General features: G+C 44.2%; 1 protein-coding gene across 2 annotated transcripts in view; it reads right to left on the bottom strand.

Moving 5' to 3' along the window:
* The window catches only part of PKHD1 (PKHD1 ciliary IPT domain containing fibrocystin/polyductin), a 242,753-nt gene that overhangs the window by 212,167 nt on the left and 8,578 nt on the right, over positions 1–22,008 (bottom strand). Inside the window, exons 5-15 of one of the 2 annotated variants that reach the window (XM_083729646.1) lie at positions 19,880–19,979; positions 15,335–15,392; positions 14,496–14,574; positions 13,055–13,129; positions 10,053–10,117; positions 9,283–9,322; positions 7,605–7,675; positions 6,531–6,632; positions 6,243–6,338; positions 5,842–5,980; positions 2,901–3,015 (exon numbers count right to left, since the gene is read on the bottom strand). In XM_083729646.1, the coding sequence (XP_083585772.1) occupies positions 2,901–3,015; positions 5,842–5,980; positions 6,243–6,338; positions 6,531–6,632; positions 7,605–7,675; positions 9,283–9,322; positions 10,053–10,117; positions 13,055–13,129; positions 14,496–14,574; positions 15,335–15,392; positions 19,880–19,979 (940 nt within the window). Of the gene's footprint in view, positions 1–733; positions 799–2,900; positions 3,016–5,841; positions 5,981–6,242; positions 6,339–6,530; positions 6,633–7,604; positions 7,676–9,282; positions 9,323–10,052; positions 10,118–13,054; positions 13,130–14,495; positions 14,575–15,334; positions 15,393–19,879; positions 19,980–22,008 lie in introns of those variants that run through there. The other variant, XM_083729647.1, reaches the window with a different exon arrangement.

Raw genomic sequence — 22,008 nt, forward strand, 5'->3', positions numbered from 1 at the left:
TATATATCAGTTCAAACTATGGTTTAAGGTAACAAGCAAACAAGGCTCCTGTAATCTGCTCCTTAATGTTTTGCTGGTCCATTTCTATTGGCTGCTAAATGGTTTTATGTATCATTTATGTGCCACAAATCAGTTTTAATGAACATATCAGAGTGCTCTGTAAATGATAGCTAAAGTCTTTATATATCAACCTTTTGGGCTCTTCCACACCTGCCCAATGTTCCTGACCCTTCTTTTGGATTCTTTTAGCTTCTTTTAAATTCTTATAGACTTTTATATTCACCTTGTGTTTTAATACCTTTTAGCTTTCTAAAGCGCTTTTTAGATTTTAAATGCTGGTTTCTGACCGTAATAAAGATTTGTATTGTATTGTATGTGTCATTTTAATATATGGCATTTTGATTACACAACTCAGATTTTTTAAAAAAAGATGTTGTATACTCATTTTATAAAAATAAAATCTGACGGGCTAGGTGCATTTAGCCCTATTTTTATTTCTGAAAACCGAAGGTACTGCCTACACATTTTCATATAGCAACATATCCTAAAGATCAGGGTCACTACCCAAATGCAAGTGATTATTTCCTACAGTTTCTCAATCATGGAAAGAAGCAGAGTCCGCACAGTCTCTATTATGTCTTGTCCATTTCAACAACAAAAAGCTGGTGTAATGAATCAAAACATGGCTGGGACATTAATTCAAGTAGAAACCAGCATTTTCTCTGTATAATACCTTTAGAAGACCATTAATAGGGGCTCAAATATTGGCTCATTATAGGATGACCAGAATTCCAGAAATTCATTTTTATTTCAGCCACGACAACAGCTATTTCCCCCTCCTTCAACACAAGGCTAGATGGGGGGGAGCCTTACTGTGATTTCACCCTGAAGGAAATATCTCACAGTTAAGCATTATTACGTACTTCACTGGACTATTGTTCCACCCAGCCAATCACAGCACCCGGAGCCGGTCCCTCATTTGAATGCCTCCCACTATATAAGAGCACAGCTGGAGTGAGGTCACTGTCACTTGCAGTAGGACAGCTAAGCTGAACAGGAAGGCAGAGAAACAGCAAAGCCATGTCTGCTGTCCAAAGACGTAGGAAGGCTTACTACCAGAGAAGGAGGCAGAAGAGATCCCGGAAGATCCTGAGCAGACGAAGGCGGCTGCATTCCAGGCGAAAGAAGAAAGCGAGGACAAGACGCATAGTGAGGTATGCAAGGAGTCACTATCAAAAGAGGCGCCAGCCCATGTCCCGGTATTTCGACAGACGGATGAGGGCCAACGTCCTTTCAGCCCACAAGGCCAAGCACACCATGTGCTCCCAGAGGAGTAAAGCCTATAGCAGGAAGCCCTCACGGATGGGCAGGCCAAGGAATAAGAAGCATTACACTCGGACGCGCTCAGGCCTTCTGCACGCCAAACTAAAGAAGAGGGCTGCGATCAAGGCTAAACTCAAGAAGGCCCTCAAGAAACATGCTAGGCGTACAGGTACTTCTGCTCTGAAGAAAGCCCAAAGAAAGCCACGTCGAACTGAGAACGATATTTTCTACAGTTTGGCCAACCCTTCCATGCCAAAAGCAGCGTCGCCATCAGAGGACCGTCAGACAAAGAAACAGTCTGTCCGCTTCACCACCCCTGGCAACCCAAAGAACAAGGAGATGGAGCAACAGGAAGATCTCTCCAATGATAACCAATCAAGCCAGCAAACAGTGACACCCAAGAAACGTGGCCGGCATGCAGGCACGTCTGTTTGCAAAAGCCGCTAAGCTAGAGGAACACCCACCACTCTTCTCAGAACAACAACCTGCAGGCCTCAAGGGGGGAATGGGAGAAGGGAAAGGGAAATCACCCCCCAGCCTGCTTTGAAGATCCCAATATAAAGATCCTTTATACTTTATCCTTGAGGAGACCATCTGCACCCACAGCAATCCTAAACAGAAGTGATTTTGCTGAACAAATGAAATTAGTTTTATCAATGTCTGAAAAAAGATATTTGATCTTTTGCATGTTTTACGGGCAAGACAACCAACCAGAAGAAGCAATCCCGTGAGAGAACATTTCTTTCTTTATTAGCAAGAGATGAACCATCACTTTAACCGAAAACTAGAGAAAATATTTGTCATCATTTGGTAAACAAAGGATCATTGTATTCAAGGTGTGCATTCCCCCAAGGAACATCTTAAAATACTAATAAAGCTGGATCTTTTGAAAAATGTGTTGTGGAATTCTCTCGGCTACTTAGGGACGGTTTAGGCCAAGGGAGTGTTACATTTGAGAAGTCATAACAAATGAAGTTTCCTTGCATGTGGCAGATAAGTTATTTAGAATATATTTATTTTCCTCCCTAAGCTAAAGCAATTTAAAAATCAGTTATCATCAGCTATTTCCTCTCTGGTTAGCAAATGATTCATAATCACTGTGCTAGTAAGAGTGACTTGTCTTCTGAATTTCACTTAGGCCAGGAATTAACTAGATAAAATTAGGCAAGCTCCTCTTATTTCAGAGTCTGGCCCCAGCTCCCTGCTACAAGGCTAGAATCTTAGAATTTATAAAGTTGGAAGGGACCACGAGGGTCATCTAGTCCAACCCACTGAAACACAGGAATATTTGGCCCAACATGGGGCTCCAACCCATAGCCCTGAGATTAAGAGTCTCATACTCTGAGCTATCCAAGCTGTCTACTAAAGTAATGCATGGGAAACAATTTGAACACTCAAAAAGCCCTGTATAAATGTCAAGACGCTGTAACATTCTACACAATTTATATTTAACAAAGGAGAAAAAATCAACACAGATCCTGCTCTGGAAGTCTAAACAAAGGGCAAGTGCCACAATGCAAAGTTATAAGGATCACAGAATTTTAACTTTTACTTGTAGTAATTTATGGTATTGATACCTTGCTTTGGGGGTCTTCGGACAGGCTTAAATACAAAGAAGCCTTGTCATCTGCCTGGATCCAGAATGTGTAATTATTTGTCTGTGGTGCCACAAAAAAACCATATAGTCGTGCCCTGGGTAACAAAACGAAAACATGAAAGCAAACTTCCAGACAAATAACAGACTTCCACTTCTGAGGGAAAGATGAGTTACATGAATGACTTTAGTTATTACACAATCATTTTAAAAGACCTTTATAGAACACCACTGAGACATACAGTGGTACCTCGGGTTACATACGCTTCAGGTTACATACGCTTCAGGTTACACACTCCACTAACCCAAAAATAGTGCTTCAGGTTAAGAACTTTGCTTCAGGATGAGAACAGAAATCGTGCTCCGGCGGCACGGCAGCAGCAGGAGGCCCCATTAGCTAAAGTGGTGCTTCAGGTTAAGAACAGTTTCAGGTTAAGAACGGACCTCCGGAACAAATTAAGTACTTAACCCGAGGTACTACTGTATATGTTATCTCATCCCAGAATAAAATGTTAGCTTACTAAATAATCTCCAAAAAATTACCTATAAAAACGATCCTTTCTTGCATAACTAGTGTTATGAAAATTAGTAAACTCATTAGTAGTTCATTCTAAAAATAAAATAAAAAGTAGGAAATGTAGCTCCCTATTGATTGCCTCTCCCCCCCCCCCGCCCCACCCAGCAAATTTATTTACACATATGAAACCGGCCAGGGAACCTCGCGGCTCCTGCCAGTTCCACCTGTAGGTTTAGAAGCAGCAAGTGTAAAAACTGAGAGGGAATGTTGTCTTCAGGTAGATTTCGTGAAAGTCAATCCGGTTTCTTTCCTTAAAAGTTATCAAATTTTCATCTAAGGAGATTGTTTCAGGTGCTCATTAAATCAGCACCAGAGAGCTACATCACAATTTCCAGAACCAAGGCACCTTTCCAATATATGTTGTCATTCTATTGGGTAAATGTTTGGATAGGATATTAAAGACCTTTGGGGAGATTTTGCCATTTCTTCCATAAAGTGAATTTCTCTTTTCCCACAACATTGGTCAGCCGTATTTTTTCTCTGTTCTAAATATTCAAATACAATGAACATCTATGGAATCCTATATTCTGTGCAAATGGTCTGTGAAGATTCTGCAGCTGAGCCAATTCTGTCTGGGTCATGTGCTATGTCAATAAATGCTAAGGAAAGATGCTCACATTTTATGGTTTTATATCTTGATTTTATTCTATGAACCGCCCTGAGACCCCCAGGTATAGGGCGGTATATAATAATAATAATAGCCATTGTGATTCCCTACCTCTCTAGTACTGTAGAAATGAAACCACCTGGGAGGGACGAGAATTACACCAATATAATTGGGATACTTGGTTGCAGATATTTTTCCCAGTCAATAAAGACAGATACTGGGTTCTCCAAGGAAGGTCAGATTTATTTATCTGCGCGGGGGCTCCTTGTTCTCTGAGGTTGCCTTTTATAGTATGTGGCAAACGACTTCTTACAGGCTTACTCAAGCAGGCAAAAAAAGCAGAACTTTACTCATTCAGGCAAGAGAAACAGAACTTGTTTTAGCTTTCCACACCCCCCTCCTGTCCTGTTTGCCCCAAACTGCAAGCATGTGCAGATTTCTTGCCCAAACCTGCAAGTTTAAAAACAGTCACCAGTTAGCTCATTCCTTGTGACTGACTTACTGACTTTCTAGCATAGACAGCTTACTCAGGACTCCTGCTAATTCTGGAGGGTGGGGTGTTGAGATGATCTCAATTTGGGTCTTCTATCAACTTCTCCCCCCTTCCCCCCAGTAGTCAGTACCTTCTAGATCAGGGGTGTCAAACTCAAATTCATCGGGGGCCGCATCAGCAGTTTGGTCACCCTCAAAGGGCCAGTTGTATCTGTAGGACTATGTGTCCACTCTTTATTATCATAAATTATTGTCACCAGCGCTAGAGGGCAGACGTTCTCTGGCTTGTAGGCTGCTGTGCATGCGCTGAAGAGGCGGATTTCTTGAGTCAAAAAAAAAAGCGAGAATAAAAGGTGAAGGCTGGCGGCTGGCGGCGGCTACACGGGCCACATGACGAGGTCTGGTGGGCCGGATTCGGCCCGCGGGCCTTGTGTTTGACACCCGTGTTCTAGATAGTTTCAGTACTCAAATGTTACCAGAGTGTACTGGGTCCATGGGGAAGTAGCAACGTCCCACCTGAGTAAGAACAGGCTTTAAGCTTTCATTCAGCCAGCCAGTATGGAGGTGCTTATGGAAATGCAGGAAATTTGACTATCAACTGCTCACCTATCAATCCAGACTCGCTTGAAACTTTGCATGATAAATACATTGGCTCAGACTTAGGCTGAGCACACACTGCTTCCCTCTATGTATCCAGCACACTCCCACCTCTGGTTTGGGAACCGATGTGCTGTGCACACGGCATTAGCCACAAAGCCATACCTATCCTGTGGTTTCTAGTGAAATATTGCTTTATATACCTTTCCCCCAAAACCAGCTTCAATCCAAACTGAGAAAAAGAACAACTTAGCTGTGTTTTCACCTGGTAATGTGTTCAGGGAAAGGGGCCTCTCTCTAACCAAGAAATCTCAGGGCCCTCAAATTACCGTATTTTTCGCTCTATAACACGCACCCGACCATAACACGCACGTAGTTTTTAGAGGAGGAAAATCCGTAGGCATGCCACCCGTAGGCATTTCCTCCATAACACGCACAGACATTTCCCCTTACTTTCTAGGAGGAAAAAAGTGAGTGTTATGGTGCAAAAAATACGGTAATCTCCATCTTCTTTAGAGGAAGGCATGACAGTTAAGCTGCATGTAGCATTCCTTGTGGATTGTAAATATATCCTAAGTTCCTCTAAAAAGAACTCCACTAAAATAGTGTGAATTGTAGTACACACCAGAGTCCTCAAAGCTCATTGATTACCTGAATATCTGTTGGCTCCCAAACTGGAAATCTAATGGAGAACTGGCATTAGGGACAAACTGCCAGCGGTACCCAGGAGCAGCTTCAGTAAAATTTGTGTCTGATTCATCCCAAACCTCAAAAAGAAGTCCTCTGTTTCCTGAGAAATTGGGGGACAAGAACTTTATCATCTGCAATGAATGGGTTAATGCATCACAACAGAAATGGACATCACAACAACAGCAGGTGTTGGCTAAGTAGGCAGAGTCTTAATTTTGCAAGTGAACAAATGATCTTGAATCCTACAAATCCATGGCTTTGATCATTTAATTATGTTAATACAATTAATATGAAGCTGATGCTGAAACATCAACCAATCGCGAGGGAAGCTACCACTTGGATGCGCCACAATAAAAGTGCACCTGGTTTAGGGCCATTGAGTCTTCTGTGCACACCAACGGCTCCAGTTGTACAGATGATCTTTTGTGGAATAACGTGCTTAATTTGGCAGGGACTGCCTGGAGGGTGGGAAGAGAAACATGAATGAGAAGGATATCGCTTCAGAGCAAAATGCCAGTCCAAGCTTCTTAAAGGATCACCAGCACGGACGTACCTACCACATGCTTCAAAGGAAATGAACACATGTTGTGGTATACCTCCAGAGAAATTCACATTTCCAGAACCATGAAGACTGATTTCAACATTATTACCTGCAACTGTGACCTGCACAGGTGTATCAAAGAAGTCTCCTGTGATGGTGAGATCGGTGCCACCACCCAGGCTCCCTCCAGCTGGAGACACTGAAAATATTTCTGCAGAGGAAGTGAAATAATTGAAATTTAGTTCCGTTTCGATGTAGGTTAGCTAAAATAAAATGGCACAACCACGTGGTTTATATCACATAGACTCTGTCTTTCACCATAACAACCCCAATCCATGCTCAAAAGAAATTATTCACATTGGACACATTTGTCCTGAGCTGCAGGTTTGGGGAGCTCTGCAAAATTCAAATTCAAACTAACTGGGAAAGGAGTAAAGCGAATAAAAGAATAATGGTTTGGGCTGCAGGACAATGGTGATCAGGTTTAAAATCTAAATCTAGAAGTTAATTCCCCTTTCTCCAGCAGATACAAACACACACAAGCACACAGTGTTTCAATCATAACACAAACCCCTAGTTTCATGCTATACAAAAGGTTTGTGCTCTCCTTCTCCTCTCTTCTTCTCCAGCAGGAGGAAAATCTAACTTTTGCTTTCATTTTCAGCAGTGGTGTAGCGTGGGGGGTGCAGGGGGGGCCGGCCGCACCGGGTGCAACATCTGGGGGTTAGGGTTAGGGGGCGCAAATCCATGGGTTAGGGGGTGCAAATCCACGGGTTAGGGGGCGCAAATTACTTGCCTTGCCCCAGGTGCTGACAACCCACGCTACGCCACTGATTTTCAGCTAATCACAGAACTGTGGTTAGTGCTAAATGTGGTTAGGGCACAGATGGGCAACCAATTTTCAGCTGAAAGACCAATTTTCTCAGGGATAATCTGTCAGGAGCTGCATGCCAGCAACGGGGGAGGGGAGATCTGGAGTAAAAACTGGGCAGGTCCAGAACCAAAAATGAGCAAGGACAGAGTCGAGGGTGAGTGAATATGCCCCTGTCCCCTCTCTTCTCTTCCCACTTTTTCTGTTTCATTATCCTTTTCTACACAAATAATTACAGCAGATTTGTAGACTGAAATGGCAATGGGATTAATTCCAGAATCCTCTTCAATGAAAGACTGCAGGGCAGTATACCTGAGAATGTTTGGTACAGGAAAAGGTCCTGTTTTGCGCTGATAAGCCAAGCATCCTTGTTCACCACTGACCTGCAACACAAAAGTGAGTGAGTGAACAACAGAAGGAAATTAAGACTGGAATATGTAAGATATTCCAGTGCAGAGTGAAAAAAGTAAATGTGTGCAGAGCTGCAATAAGCTAGTCGTTCGGGGAACGCTTTCATCACTCACCCCGTATGTCATGGGAATCTGCTGCATTATTGGCCTCCAGAGGGTGAACTTGGTTATTCATTCATTCATTCACTCATGAATTGCTTCCCATGAAATATCCTGAAGCTATTTAACAATAGCAAATTTAACAATAGCTATTTAACAAAGGTCCTTATAGGTAAAGCCATGGTTTTCCCAGTAGTGATGTATGGAAGTGAGAGCTGGACCATAAAGAAGGCTGATCACCGAAGAATTGATGCTTTTGAATTATGCTGCTGGAGGAGACTCTTGAGAGTCCCATGGACTGCAAGAAGGTCAAACGCATCCATTCTTAAGGAAATTAGCCCTGAGTGCTCACTGGAAGGACAGATCGTGAAGCTGAGGCTCCAATACTTTGGACACCTCATGAGAAGAGAAGACTCCCTGGAAAAGACCCTGATGTTGGGAAAGATGGAGGGCACAAGAAGAAGGGGACAACAGAGGACGAGATGGTTGGACAGTGTTCTTGAAGTTACAAACATGAGTTTGACCAAACTGCGGGAGGCAGTGGAAGACAGGAGTGCCTGGCGTGCTCTGGTCCAGGGGGTCATGAAGAGTCGGACATGACTAAACGACTAAACAACAACAATTTAACAATAAGAGCATCGACACTAGACTATATATAACACTGAGGCAAAAATCTCCCCTTTGAAGGATTGTTGGAAAAGGTCTTCCATAGGTGACAAAAAGGCAATTGTGACAGTGTCTACATGATACGAAATGGGAGGTTATGTGCCACCACATTATAAGTCCAATTCCTACACCCCATGGAATGGACTTCCTGATGAGATACCGGTAGAATCTGCTGGAAGATCAACTAGGTGAGACTTGTCTTTAAGCTTACACTGCTAAAATTGAGCTTACACTCAATGTATGTGTTAAAATAATTTGTTCTCCTTGCTCCCCCTCCCAAAAATTGATCTTGCTGAAACTCCAGATGAAAAGTAAAATAGTGGATTACTGTCTTGATATGGTTCCAGAATCCACCAAGCTGAAACCAACTAGAAAGGGGCAAGCCACCTGTGGCTCATGTTAAGACTGGCTCGTATATAAGCTGAGCCATCTCTACCACACACACACACACACACACACACACAGAGAGAGAGAGAGAGAGAGAGAGAGAGAGAGAGAGATCAGAACATGGCATCCCATGTTGAATGGTCTCTTTAAATGTGAAGATTCATTATTGTTCCGCGCAGGGAGAGTAGGCAGAGACTTGGCATCAAAGAACTTCTTTGCTGGAAGAGGTTCAAGAAACGCCCACTGACGGATTCTGCTAGTGACTGAACAGCCACGAAGTGAAGGGCTGTCCAGACAGAAAAGGTTTAACCAGGCAACCTAGCCAGGAGTGGCGGCAACTTACGCACGAGCAACCCCTATAACCATTACAACAACATAACTATAAAATTAGCCATTTTTTAAAAAAAAACAACTTATCCCTTACTTACTTTCCTTTGTTAAACACTGTAAAGCTAACATTATGTGACCCTGTAAGAAGAGAAAAAGCACACATCTCAGTGCAAGAATGTGAATCATTTCGTGTACATACAGAGTTAACTAACGTGCCTCACTTGCTCCGAAATGCCCGTGTCTTTTGCACCCAGTTCAAAACCATCATCAGACACCTGACAAGCTGCTGTTTCTGCTCCATTCCCCCCCCCCACCGCCAAACAACACCTCGTGCTTCTTGGGAGGAATAACTCTTGCTAGGAGTACCTGTTCTCTATGGCTTCAGCAAGGCATTCACTGTGATACACTTGTTGCTTACAGTTGGTGTTATGTACAGGGGGATACTGTAGATAGTTATGCAAATAAGGGATCAAAAGTGACGTTCAGTGATTGGATAGTTTTAGAAAATTGTTGCAGTTACATTGTACTGGAGCTCTATATAAGCAGGCTGACTGAGCCCTTCAGTTCAGTTCTGTTCTGGCCTGCGAATAAACAAGAGCTGTTTGAAGAATCGCTGTGTCGTCTGATATGTTCACCCACAACTTAACAGTTGGTATATCATGGTTGCCAAAAGTGTGAGCTGGAGAAAAATGCCCCAAGTAGCAAGAACAAAGAGAAAATGAATTTGTAAGCAGCTCACACCTTTTTGAAAAGAGAATGGCCATACCGCCCATACCCCCAACAGTAGCCGTTTTTATATTAGCCTTCTTGATTTTTATGTTACTGAATAAAATCAAGATTGCATGTTATTTCCCTGCTTTCCACTGACCAATATGGTTCCCTTCCACTCGGCATGCTACAGTTCCCAGACCATGATCGACTTGAATGGGATATCTGCAAACAAAGGAAAATAAAATACAATGAACCATGAAGAGGCAATAGAGGCAAAGGAAAAGAGATAGAACATATTTTGTGAAGTTGAGCTGAGGACTGTTCATTCACTTCAAAGACAGGAAAGGACTGAATGTGTTCGGCCAAATCCAAACCCATCACATCAAATGTTCAGCAAGTGATGTCTGAGCATCCATTGAGAAATTTAGTTTTGCCTGCCCTGTTAATTATGTGTCCCACTCTCGAATTTGTGTTGTCATTTGTCCCCATGAAGACTGACTAAAGGCGGTAATAGGATATCGAGAAACAAATACTATTTTGTGAATGAATGTGCATTCCTTAGGTTCTAATGGCCACAGCATATTTTTGATTTTTAGTGCTACCCATCAAAATGCATTAAATATAAACATGAAAATGTACCAGTAGTCTAGGGACACAACGTAGCTTCAGCACATGAACTCTGACAACAAATATTGATTTGTGTTTTAGAAGCATTTTTTTGTGTTTTAGAAGCATTTGCAGCAGCTCAGGAACTGGGCCTCTAATGAAGAACTGAAATTACCACATCTCAGACTTGGATCATCCACCCATGAAATTGGGAGGGGTGGAAATCACATTGAATAGGGACAGGGAGCCCAAATATGGGCACTGAATCAACTCGTAAGTTATTCTGCCAGAGGGCATGACTAGAAAAAACTTTTAAATTGTATAATAAAGTTAATACTGGACCTGTTTTCTTTTGTTTTAAAGCCAGAAAAGTCACAGCCTAGCCTTGGAACTTTTAAATAATGATTCATTAAAATACCTAACAGGCCAGCTTCACTGTCTTCCTGTTTCAGAACAGAGGTCTTTACATCAAAAAGCAGCAGGAGAGGGCTTGATCAATTGACCTCATTGTGTTTGAATTATTGCATGATACGATACCACTAACAACCTCACTCCTCTCAAGGACATCCATATACTCAGATACCACAACCAAAGCAGAGTTCACAGGAACCATCATTCAGAACCCAAACCATGCTTTGAGTTTCTAACTGCACAGCTAAACAATGATTTCGACTTCCTAATCTGCTTTCATTTTCTACCTTCTCAGTGCTCTATTCTGGAGGCAACTGCACCATGGCATGTTGATTCAGGCACCACCACAAGACAGCAAAAACCAGAGTTAAAGGTTAAGGTAAAGGGACCCCTGACCATTAGGTCCAGTCGTGACCAACTCTGGGGTTGCGGTGCTCATCTCTCTTTATTGGCCGAGGGAGCCGGTGTACAGCTTCCTGGTCATGTGGCCAGCATGACTAAGCCACTTCTGGTGAACCAGAGCGGCGCACGGAAACGCCGTTTACCTTCCCGCCGGAGCGGTACCTATTTATCTACTTGCACTTTGACGTGCTTTCGAACTGCTAGGTTGGCAGGAGCAGAGACCGAGCAACGGGAGCTCACCCCGTCGCGGGGATTCGAACCGCCGACCTTGTGATCGGCAAGTCCTAGGCTCTGTGGTTTAACCCACAGTGTTGTGACACTAATCCAACACTAGAAATTGTGACAGCAGGGACCCCTTCTAAACCAAGGATAGGCACTTCTCCATTTAGTTAGACACTCAGTACTTCCCCGGCTGCCTTTGTAAGGCAGGAGGATGGGAGAAGAACAACTTGGCCCCTCCCACATGACCTCCTTGGTCCCACATGCGAGACTTTATGGTCCCCCTTGGACACAGACTGGCTGGTATTCTTGCTGTCACCATGGCAGCAGCAAAAAAGAAAAGAAGAATACTGCGTGGGCACACTGAACGGCTGCATGGGAGGAGCATGAGTCAGGTAGTGAGGGCCCTGGACTCTGGTGCTGGTCTTGGACACTGTCAGGACTGCCGCTAGGTCCCAGCTCACAGAGGACCAACGCCCAGTGGATATTATATACAAAAGTCTTTATTGAAGTTTAGTTTCCATTTCCAAGCTCTGGGCGCGCAGACCCACGTCTTAACGCTAGACCGGCTAAGTCCCCTCTGACTCACTGCTCCACCCACACCAGTTTAAGATTCTAGCCCGGCTCCACCTCTTGCGCTGCTCTTTCCTGCGCTGGGTCCTTCTGCCCTCTGGGGTTCCCTCCTTCCTGGACTCCTCTGACGCGGAGCCTCCTGAGTCTTGCCCCTCCCTCCGGCGGGCTTTAGGACCTGGCTCCCTTCCCGGGCTCCCCGCTGTGCCGCGCTCCTGTACATTTGAACTTGGCGCGCGCGCCCAGCCGGTGACTTTCCTTCTGACCGTTTCCCCGCTTCCTGATGTGGGTGTTGTCAAACCTGACTCCTCTCCTCCCTCTGGTGGTGAGGACACTGGTCCCGACTCCTGGGACTCCCCCTCCCCACTGCGCTCTGGTGGAGACGCTGGTCCTGATCTCCAGCTGCTGCTCAGGGACTCCCCGCTGGCCCCTCCCTCTTGAGGTTTCTCCCTTGGAATCTCCCTTGCTCTGGCCACCGGCGCTCCCTTCTGTGAGTCCTCCGATTCGCTAGAGAGGCTTGTGGAATAACTCTGACCACTGTCACTGCCTGCGCCCCCCTCGTACTCCTCCTCCTCACTCTCCATTTGCTCCCCCTCCTGTGTCTCTCCTTCTGAACCCCTGACAGACACATATAAACAAACACTCACACACATATTTAAATGAAGGTACATGTGAGAAAAGGAAGGAGGAATGCACAAAAAGGGTATCACACACACAAATTCGCATCCATGAATTCAGACAGAAAATTGCTTGTATATAGAAATAATCATTTGGACCAATTTTGTAGCTGAGGGTAGGGATGGAAGGACAGAAATTATATTTCATTGGCATCAAAACTATTAGTGTGCCTTCCCTAATTTATACAAGCCCCAAATATGCTGCACCATTATAAGCTTTGTGAATCCTCACAGCAAAAAAGCATTGCAATCAAAGCTGTGAGGAGCAACTTACATGCTGCGCATCTGCTTATTGGCAAGGGAACAAATGGTTATCCATCCATCTCTTTCTGCCTCGAGGATAACAGGGCTGGGGCAGAGAGAGGGGAGAAGCAATGCTAGTTCGAGGCAACCCATAATAATGCAAGTCCACAATACATTTCTCTCCCCCATACACAGTAACAATCCAAATGTATTATTTAATTATAGCCAGGGTTGGGACAGGGGCAGGCTTTGGAAATCTTTCGTAATATGCCACCTTGTGCAAGGCCAAAATTTGGCAACCCCAAATGGATCTTCTCAATTTTGGGTCTTCTCAATTTTGCACCCCCTTGGCTCAGTGCCCTGTGCAGGGGATCCATTCGCACCACCCTAAAACCAGCACTGGTCGGGGTGCGGGGCCTGCTCTTGTTCTCAGAGTGCATCTCCCACTATGGCTGGCCATTGTGGCTGGGGCTGAGCGTGTTAGAGTCCAGCAACTGGAGGGGTACAGTTGGAGTCCAGCAACCGGATGGCGGCTAATGGATTGAGGTTGAATCCTGACAAGACAGAAGTACTGTTTTTGGGGGACAGGGGGCGGGCTGGTGTGGAGGACTCACTGGTCCTGAATAGGGTAACTGTGCCCCTGAAGGACCAGGTGCGCAGCCTGGGAGTCATTTTGGACTCACAGCTGTCCATGGAGGCGCAGGTCAATTCTGTATTCAGGGCAGCTGTTTACCAGCTCCATCTGGTACGTAGGCTGAGACCCTACCTGCCCACGGACTGTCTCGCCAGAGTGGTGCATGCTCTAGTTATCTCCCGCTTGGACTACTGCAATGCGCTCTACGTGGGGCTACCTTTGAAGGTGACTCGGAAACTACAACTAATCCAGAATGCGGCAGCTAGACTGGTGACTGGGGGCGGCCACCGAGACCACATAACACCGGTCTTGAAAGACCTACATTGGCTCCCAGTACATTTCCGAGCACAAATCAAAGTGCTGGTGTTGACCTTTAAAGCCCTAAACGGCCTCGGCCCAGTATACCTAAAGGAGCATCTCCACCCCCATCGTTCTGCCCGGACGCTGAGGTCCAGCGCCGAGGGCCTTCTGGCGGTTCCCTCATTGCGAGAAGCAAAGCTACAGGGAACCAGGCAGAGGGCCTTCTCGGTAGTGGCGCCTGCCCTGTGGAACGCCCTCTCATCAGATGTCAAAGCGATAAATAACTACCTGACATTCAGAAGACATCTTAAGGCAGCCCTGTTCAGGGAAGTTTTTAATCTGTGATATTTTAGTGTATTTTGGTTTTTATGGAAGTCGCCCAGAGTGGCTGGGGAAACCCAGCCAGATGGGCGGGGTACAAATAATAAATTATTATTATTATTATTATTATTATTATTATTATTATTATTACAGTTCCCCATCCTGGAAATGCAAAGCGAGTAACCATATATCGAGTTGCACAGAGGAACACACTTACCCATCAATAAAATCTGTGTTAAAGCTGTAGGCATCAAATTCTTGGGCCAGGATAAGACCATAGACTTGCATTACATTTCCTAACAGGATAAAGATGGGAGTGGGGGAATTATTCAAAAGGCAAAATGAAAATCTGTGTAGAGGAAGACGGGGAGTTGGGTTTTACTGCCTTGATTTCTTCAGTGCAGTAGAAGATGCCCTCTGTAAGTATTATAAATCTAAAAATTATAAGCAAGAATCATAAAGAATAATACATAGATAACAAATTCTCCATGGCTGGTGTTAAGAGGACTCAAAACTGTACTATTTTTATGTGGTATTTGTTAACATTAAAACAAAAGAGGTCAATACATTAGTCAGCATTATCCTGTATCTTATTTCAGGTCAGTATTATAACATTATATATAATTTTAAAGTTAACTCGGGTTTGCAGCATTATAATATTAACCTAAACTGCTTCTTAATATTATTGCCTTAATTGCTGTAATGAGCCTAACTAATGTTAATGACTTCGAAATAGCTTGGAGACACAATTCAGGATATAGCATGTAGGCTTATTCGAATTTAAAAAATCATGGGGATCGGAAGGTCAGAAAATCGTAATAATAGCCTGAAATAAGATACAGGAAAACACTGTTCATTGTTCTTTCTGGTATCTGCAATATTCCATTATCTTATGCTCCTTTTTGTGTATAGGACTCATCAGCCCAGGAATGTAGACCATCCAAAGAGAAGGAAAACTCTTAAAAGCTCTTGACAAGTAAATCATAAATAAGTTGTCTTCCCCATCAATTGTATAAATAAAGACATACGGTCTCCACGTTAAGGTCCATCCTTTACCTGGGACTCCATAGGGGGGGTCCACACGATAGACCACAGGAGTGTGTGCAACAGAGAACTGTTAAGAAAAAAATATATATTATATTACATTGCCTTTGACAAAACAATTGTTTCATTCACAGTTTTGGAGAGAGAGACATCAGTGTACTCTCGCCATCTAGTGAGAAGACTCTACTTATGTTGATGGTTGTCTGTCCTCTGCCATTTTTGCAGAAGGGCAGAAAAATCACAGAATTAAGTATTAAGCCAGGGGTCAGCAAACTTTTTCAGCAGAGGGCCAGTCCACTGTCCCTCAGACCTTGTGGGGGGCCGGACTATATTTTGAAGAGGAAAGGGAAAAAAAGAACTCCTATGCCCCACAAATAACCCAGATATACATTTTAAATAAAAGGACACATTCTACTCATGTAAAAACGCGCTGATTCCTGGACCGTCCACAGGCCGGAATTAGAAAGTGACTGGGCCTGATCCGGGCCCCGGGCCTTAGGTTACCTACCCATGTATTAAGCTAACTTAATTAATTAATTAAGCTGAGCCAGACCAGAGTCTGGTGATACAGTGCCTCAGAATTCCACCAGAGGGCTGGGGCCTTTCTCTGATTGGCTACCAAGGCAGCCAGTTGGTGAGGGGTGGAGCCTGATTGGATACCCTAAGACAGGCTTCCTCAACCTCGGCCCTCCAGGTGTTTTGAGACTACAATTCCCATCATCCCTGACCACTGGTCCTGCTAGCTAGGGATCATGGGAGTTGTAGGCCAAAAACATCTGGAGGGCCGAGGTTGAGGAAGCCTGCCTTAAAGAATTCTGCAAAATACTCTACAATCCTAACATTTTTTTCAGGCTGCTTTTTCAGTGCCACATCGTTTAGACATTAGATATTTTTCTAGTTTTGAATATTTTGAATGAATTTTTGGTTAGCGAATAAAATCCTGTCTCTTTCCCAAACCTAACCTCATCCAGTCACATTTGCATTCTGATACTTACTGGTATTAAAGGGAATTCGAATATTCTCACCTTTCTCAAATATCCAATATATTCATTTCCTGTTTTTCAATTATCTATGGTCCACAATTATAATAAATTATTCTTGAAATATGTATCAGCGACCTGTTTGTTAAATGTTATAATTGACATTCGTTCCCACAAATCCTCTGGGAAGAAGCCAGTGAAGGAGCCATGGCTCGACCAGAACACATTTCGGCTTTTAATTGCCCCTCCTCTTTGCTTTCTCAGACACCTGACATTGTTTTACCAGCTGGATTACAGGCAATTTCCTCTCCACAAACCCAGTAGTCACTTTTAGTGTATATTACTGATACCATTAGCAATACGACCTTTCTGTGGTGTGGAGAATGGTAAAATTATTTTGGAAGGCTGCTTGTAATTGGAGCCTTAATTTACCTCTAATATCCGTAACTGCATTCAGTTCATTTTCAGGCTTTCTTTTATAACAATTTTTATTGAGAGTTTCTTTTATAACAATTTTTATTGAGAGTTTTCAACATAAGATACAATAAAAACCAAACTAATCTACAATAAAAAAGAAAGAAAAGAATAATAGAAAAGAAAGGAAGAATGAAAAACCCAATGTGTATATATAATATTAAGCCCTCTATCACTATACCTTGATCCTTATTCCACACACAGAAGACTGAACCCTCCCAGCTCCAACTTTCCCCCTTTTCCCTCAGCTTCACACCCTGAGAAAACATCTCTGGCCTGCCTCTCCTGCAGGTTCCTTCATCCCCTATCCATTACGCCTCCTCATCCATTCCAAATACAAATGGCATTTTAATATTTAGCATTTTTATTATTTTTGTTCCTAAAGTTAACCTGCAAAGATACTGGAAAGACTGATGTCTATCAGTGGTGTATAGAAAATGCTGTTTGTAGCTGAACAGCACAGCTGATGATTTCAGGAGTTAGTCACTGGATTAAAATAACCTCTAACAACCGAGCTGCAAATAAAATGTTTCAAATGTGTTGTAAAGTGCAATATGCAAATGTGACACTAGATGGCGAAAGTGAGCTATGCAAAATTCAACGTATTTTTCAAAACTTTTTTTGGGGAAAAAAAAGGCATTTTCACAGAGGTTTTTATATATGTGTAGATTCCACCAAGGGTCATCTCTCCCCCCAGGTCAGTCAAGTGCAGTGGTAGGGTGGCACTGGGTAGGGCTGGGCGAGGCGGAGCTGCTTGTTGATGCCGCCAGTGCTGACAACATGAAAGCAATGGCTTGCGGACTCTCATTCCTTGGAGGTTTTTGAGCAGATGTTGGATGGCCCCCCGCCATGGTTGCTTTAGCTGAGATTCTTGCATTACAGGGGATTGGACTAGATGACCCCTGGGTCCCTTCCAGCTCTAGAATTCTACGGTTCTAGATACAAAGGGATGCACACAAACATTTGCGAGACCAGGGATTCTTTACAAATCAGAATTGAAAAGCAGGCTTTCTGTAAGCTTCCATGATCTAGCACAACAGAACTGTCTTCCTTTACAGACTCTGCCTCTTGCACTTCTCCCACTAAGAGGAAGGTGAAACAATCGGAATACTTAATGAATCTTCTCCTCTTCATGCTGATCATCAGAGGCATGAGGTCAGCCTCTGACTGTGCTACTGGGCACAAGCTGTGGGGAAGCAGTGGAGGAAGCGAGAGGAGAGGAAGGCGGTGGCCGCCAGCTGCTTGGAATACCTTCCGCAGGTTTCTCCAAACCTGTCACAGCCAGCAGCTGTCTACGTTTTTACAACTACCACAGAGAGAGAAAATTAATTTTTAATGTGCATGGCTCACAGGTTCTTGTGCCCCCAAACAAAGAGGCAGTGTGTGTTTTATTTCGCTTGGAATGTGTCTCATTAACTGCATCCCCTGGTGGTTTTTCATCAGCTCTCTAAGCTAGCTGAACTCCCAAACAACACCTTAGCTTTAATGTGCAATTTGCTGAAACATGGGACTCCTCATGCTCGATGCTGCAGAAAACCCTTGGTTGCACTTGTACACGACATGGTAAAAGTTCTGGCTCATTGGCAAGCAGAGACAGCTGAGTGAGCTCAGTGAGCAAAAGGCAAGCTTATTCTCTATTCCCAAACCACACATATCTCACGAGCCTTAGTGTCATTCCATGCTGATGTTGCAGTGACAGAAAGCTCATATGCACAGCCAGTTTACCAAATATTCTTCCACACAGCACTACCTCAAGTACAGAGAAATCTTCATTAGCTCTTGGCAGGATGACCCACAGAGAACATAGAGACAAGCAAACTGCTCTTGTCCCAAGGGATTGAGATCATTTGTATCAACTTACCAAGTAGCAGGGGTGATTTTATAAGTCCAGATATTTAGTAAGACTGGTTGCCTGTTCCAGTCTGATGAAACCACAAGAGATGGGTGCTCTGGGCATCTTTGACTGGTCTTATGAATGTTGTGTTGTGCCATGGCTCAGAAGTGTATGCTCCTGAGTTAAAGTTCCATTGAAAATAAGTCCTGGCTGTCACCAAGCCTGCATGTGGCCCTGATCACACGTTACACACTAACAAACATATCAACATGGAAGATACTTTTGTTCTCACCGGGGCTAAATGAATTGTCAAGTAAAGCCACTTCCGCATAAGGAGGAGGTGGGGTTGTGGGCTTCATGGCCCCTCCACGTGCGCGGGAGGTGGGGGGCCAACCCCGCGTGATTGGGGGGATTCTAGCTGCGTCACCCCCTAGCCAGCCAATCAGGTTGGTCCAGGGGTGTGGCCTGCCCCATAAAGGCAGGACGCAGCCAGGCATCTCCCTCTTTGTCCACCCGTCAGCTGCTCCGGTTTTCCCACCCTCCTGCCCTCTAAGGTTTTCTTTCTTTGACCTTGCTATGGACCTCGGTTGGTCGCCACTGAGGGGCCTGGTAGGAATTTTCCCACTTGGCAAATTGGCACCAGCCACTTAGTTTTCGCCTACCTCGTAGCAAAATCGTCACAACTTTCTGAGTATTGGCGGTTAGGCATTGGAATAGTTCTGTAGATGGAAAGAGGGGAGGTAGTGCCATCACCTGCCCCACATATAGAGGGGCAGTCCGTTAAAGGATTCCAGGGGGCGTGGCCCTGTCCGAAGCCTAGGGAGGTGAGGGCCTAAGGCACGACCCCTATTGGTGACCCTGGGGAAGCTCCTAGTTTAAGCTCCCTACTGGTGGTTAACCCTTCCCGGACTTCAAGCAGATGGGCTGGAGTCAGATATAGTCGGTTAGGTCCCATGCCTAAGCCAATACTGCTCATCACCTGTAACCAATAAAGTTGTGGCCATTTTTAGCCCATTAACCTTAATAATTGTGTCATGTGTCATTATTTCTACCTCGGGGGGGTCGGGAACTCACCATGCAAGAAGAGTGTGAGCCTGGGCACCTCATAAATGCAAGGATGAGCTAGCCTAAGGCTCAGAGCTAGCTCTAAATGTCTAAATTCTACCCTACATTAAAATCATTATTTCTAACAATGTATTAATGGCCCATGTCCTATGGCCTGGCTACTGGATTGCTCCTAATCATGCGTCCACCCGCTTGAATACATACCTGAAATATGCAGTTGTCACAGTGCAACTCCTTCGTGTTGTTGATAATTTGCCCATTCAGAGTGAACTGGAGTTGGTAAAGTCCTCCCCACTGCGAAGCCCTTCAATGGAAATAATAAGAGCAAAGGATAGCTAGCAAGCAGCATGAGAGAGACTGGGGTCCACCTTAAAGGTAAAGGTACCCCTGCCCGTACGGGCCAGTTGTGTCCGACTCTAGGGTTGTGCGCCCATCTCACTTAAGAGGCCGGGGGCCAGCGCTGTCCGGAGACACTTCCGGGTCACGTGGCCAGCGTGACGAAGCTGCTCTGGCGAGCTGGCACCAGCGCAGCACACGGAAACGCCGTTTACCTTCCCGCTAGAAAGCGGTACCTATTTATCTACTTGCACTTATGGGTGCTTTCGAACTGCTAGGTGGGCAGGAGCTGGGACCGAAAGACGGGAGCTCACCCCGCCGCGGGGATTCGAACCGCCGACCATACGATCGGCAAGTCCTAGGCACTGAGGTTTTACCCACAGCGCCACCCGCGTCTCTGGGGTCCACCTTACTAAAATGTAAAGCTTAAAATAGAATCTGAAGAAAGAAAGGAGGCAGCTATGATTTCTCCCACCCAGTTCCCACCCATCGTCATTAACTCCCCAGTGTCTTCTGTAGGAGAAAAACACACACACAAAATGGGTTCAGAAGAGCAGAGAAGGAAGGCCTGGGAGGAGAAGACCATGGAGAAGAAAACATGGCTGCCTCATCTCCCGGGTGCTTCACTGATATAATATAATCTGTGGGGAGAACCTAGGAAAGCTAATAGAGCCTGATCCTCTGCTGGGGGGTGGGGAGGGTTGCAGGAGGGGATTGCAGAATAGGACTAGGTCTGTTACGGCAACTTCTATTTTATGCCATCTGAGAATCAGGACTTTCTAAGCTTACATAAAGTTCAGTTAACTCCACCACCAACACTTTGCAAATTCAGGTGGTGATATAGGGTTTCCCCCCCCCCTTTTTTTTCTAGAAATAGGACTGTGTCTTTCACAGTTAATGGCATGTAGTCATTGAACGGATAAAGCTTTTCTTCACACAGATGTACAGTAACATGAAAATCTTCACCTTCTGGATTGCTGCTCATTATGCGACTTTTAAAAGAAAAACTGCTCTCCCAGAAAAACAGTGGTGTGATATTTTTACTGGAGGGTTGGGAGTGGGGAAGAATAGCGCAGGAGACAGCTGCAAATTGCCACCCAAGTGCAGCGGGTCAAAGTTTTAACTTAGTAATAATTATCCAGAAACCCAGTCTTTAAACTTAAGCTTTTTTCTCTCTTTCTCTTCAGGGCACAGGTATGCGCCACACTTGTTAATCATTGTCGTTAACATTTTAAATTCTGATTTCCTGCTTGGCACTTGGTGAAATCCTTGTTACGGTCTGGAATATAAACTAACGCTACTTTTCTTATAACTTTTCTCATCCACATATACTTTTCCTATTAAAGTCACTGTCTGATAAAAATTAATAAATTCACAACCAAGCCATAAAAGCGGGGAATGGGGGGGGTACATGACTCTCGTTGGTGTATCTTTCTAATATTACAGCTACACTAGGGTGTCAAGCATTTTGAAGATCTAAATAGACTTGAAATGGAAAGACAATGACTTTTGCTTAATTAAAAACTGAGAGGTAACAAAGTATTTGTTACTGAGTGGTAACAAGACCTGTATTTAAAGCTGGTGCTTCAAGCAAAGGGCTGGTGCCAAGAGGCTTGCAATAAGCTCTGAAGAACAAGTTTATTCAGGACTTTTTGAGTAAAAAATGAAATGCTGGTACTCTTATCTTAATATGCTAAGGGTGCCAGCAAAAAATGGTGCCAGCAAAAAAGAAAGAGGTGCTGATATCAGTGAGTATGGTCACACAAAAAAGCGCTGAGGTTTTATAGATATAGACAGACAGACAGACATTCTATCCTTGAAGCATGCCCATGGTAGCTGACAACAGTATAGATATATAGAAAATTAACAGTACAACCCTATGGTATATCTTCAGAAGGACTGCAACTGAAAATAATTAAAAACAGAGAAATATTGCATAAAAAGAAACAAAAACAATTAAGAAGTGGAATTAAAGCATAACAAAAGAGCAGGAAAAA

The sequence above is a fragment of the Podarcis gaigeae genome, assembly GCF_964106915.1.
Source record: "Podarcis gaigeae genome assembly, chromosome: 3".
Taxonomy (NCBI): domain Eukaryota; kingdom Metazoa; phylum Chordata; class Lepidosauria; order Squamata; family Lacertidae; genus Podarcis; species Podarcis gaigeae.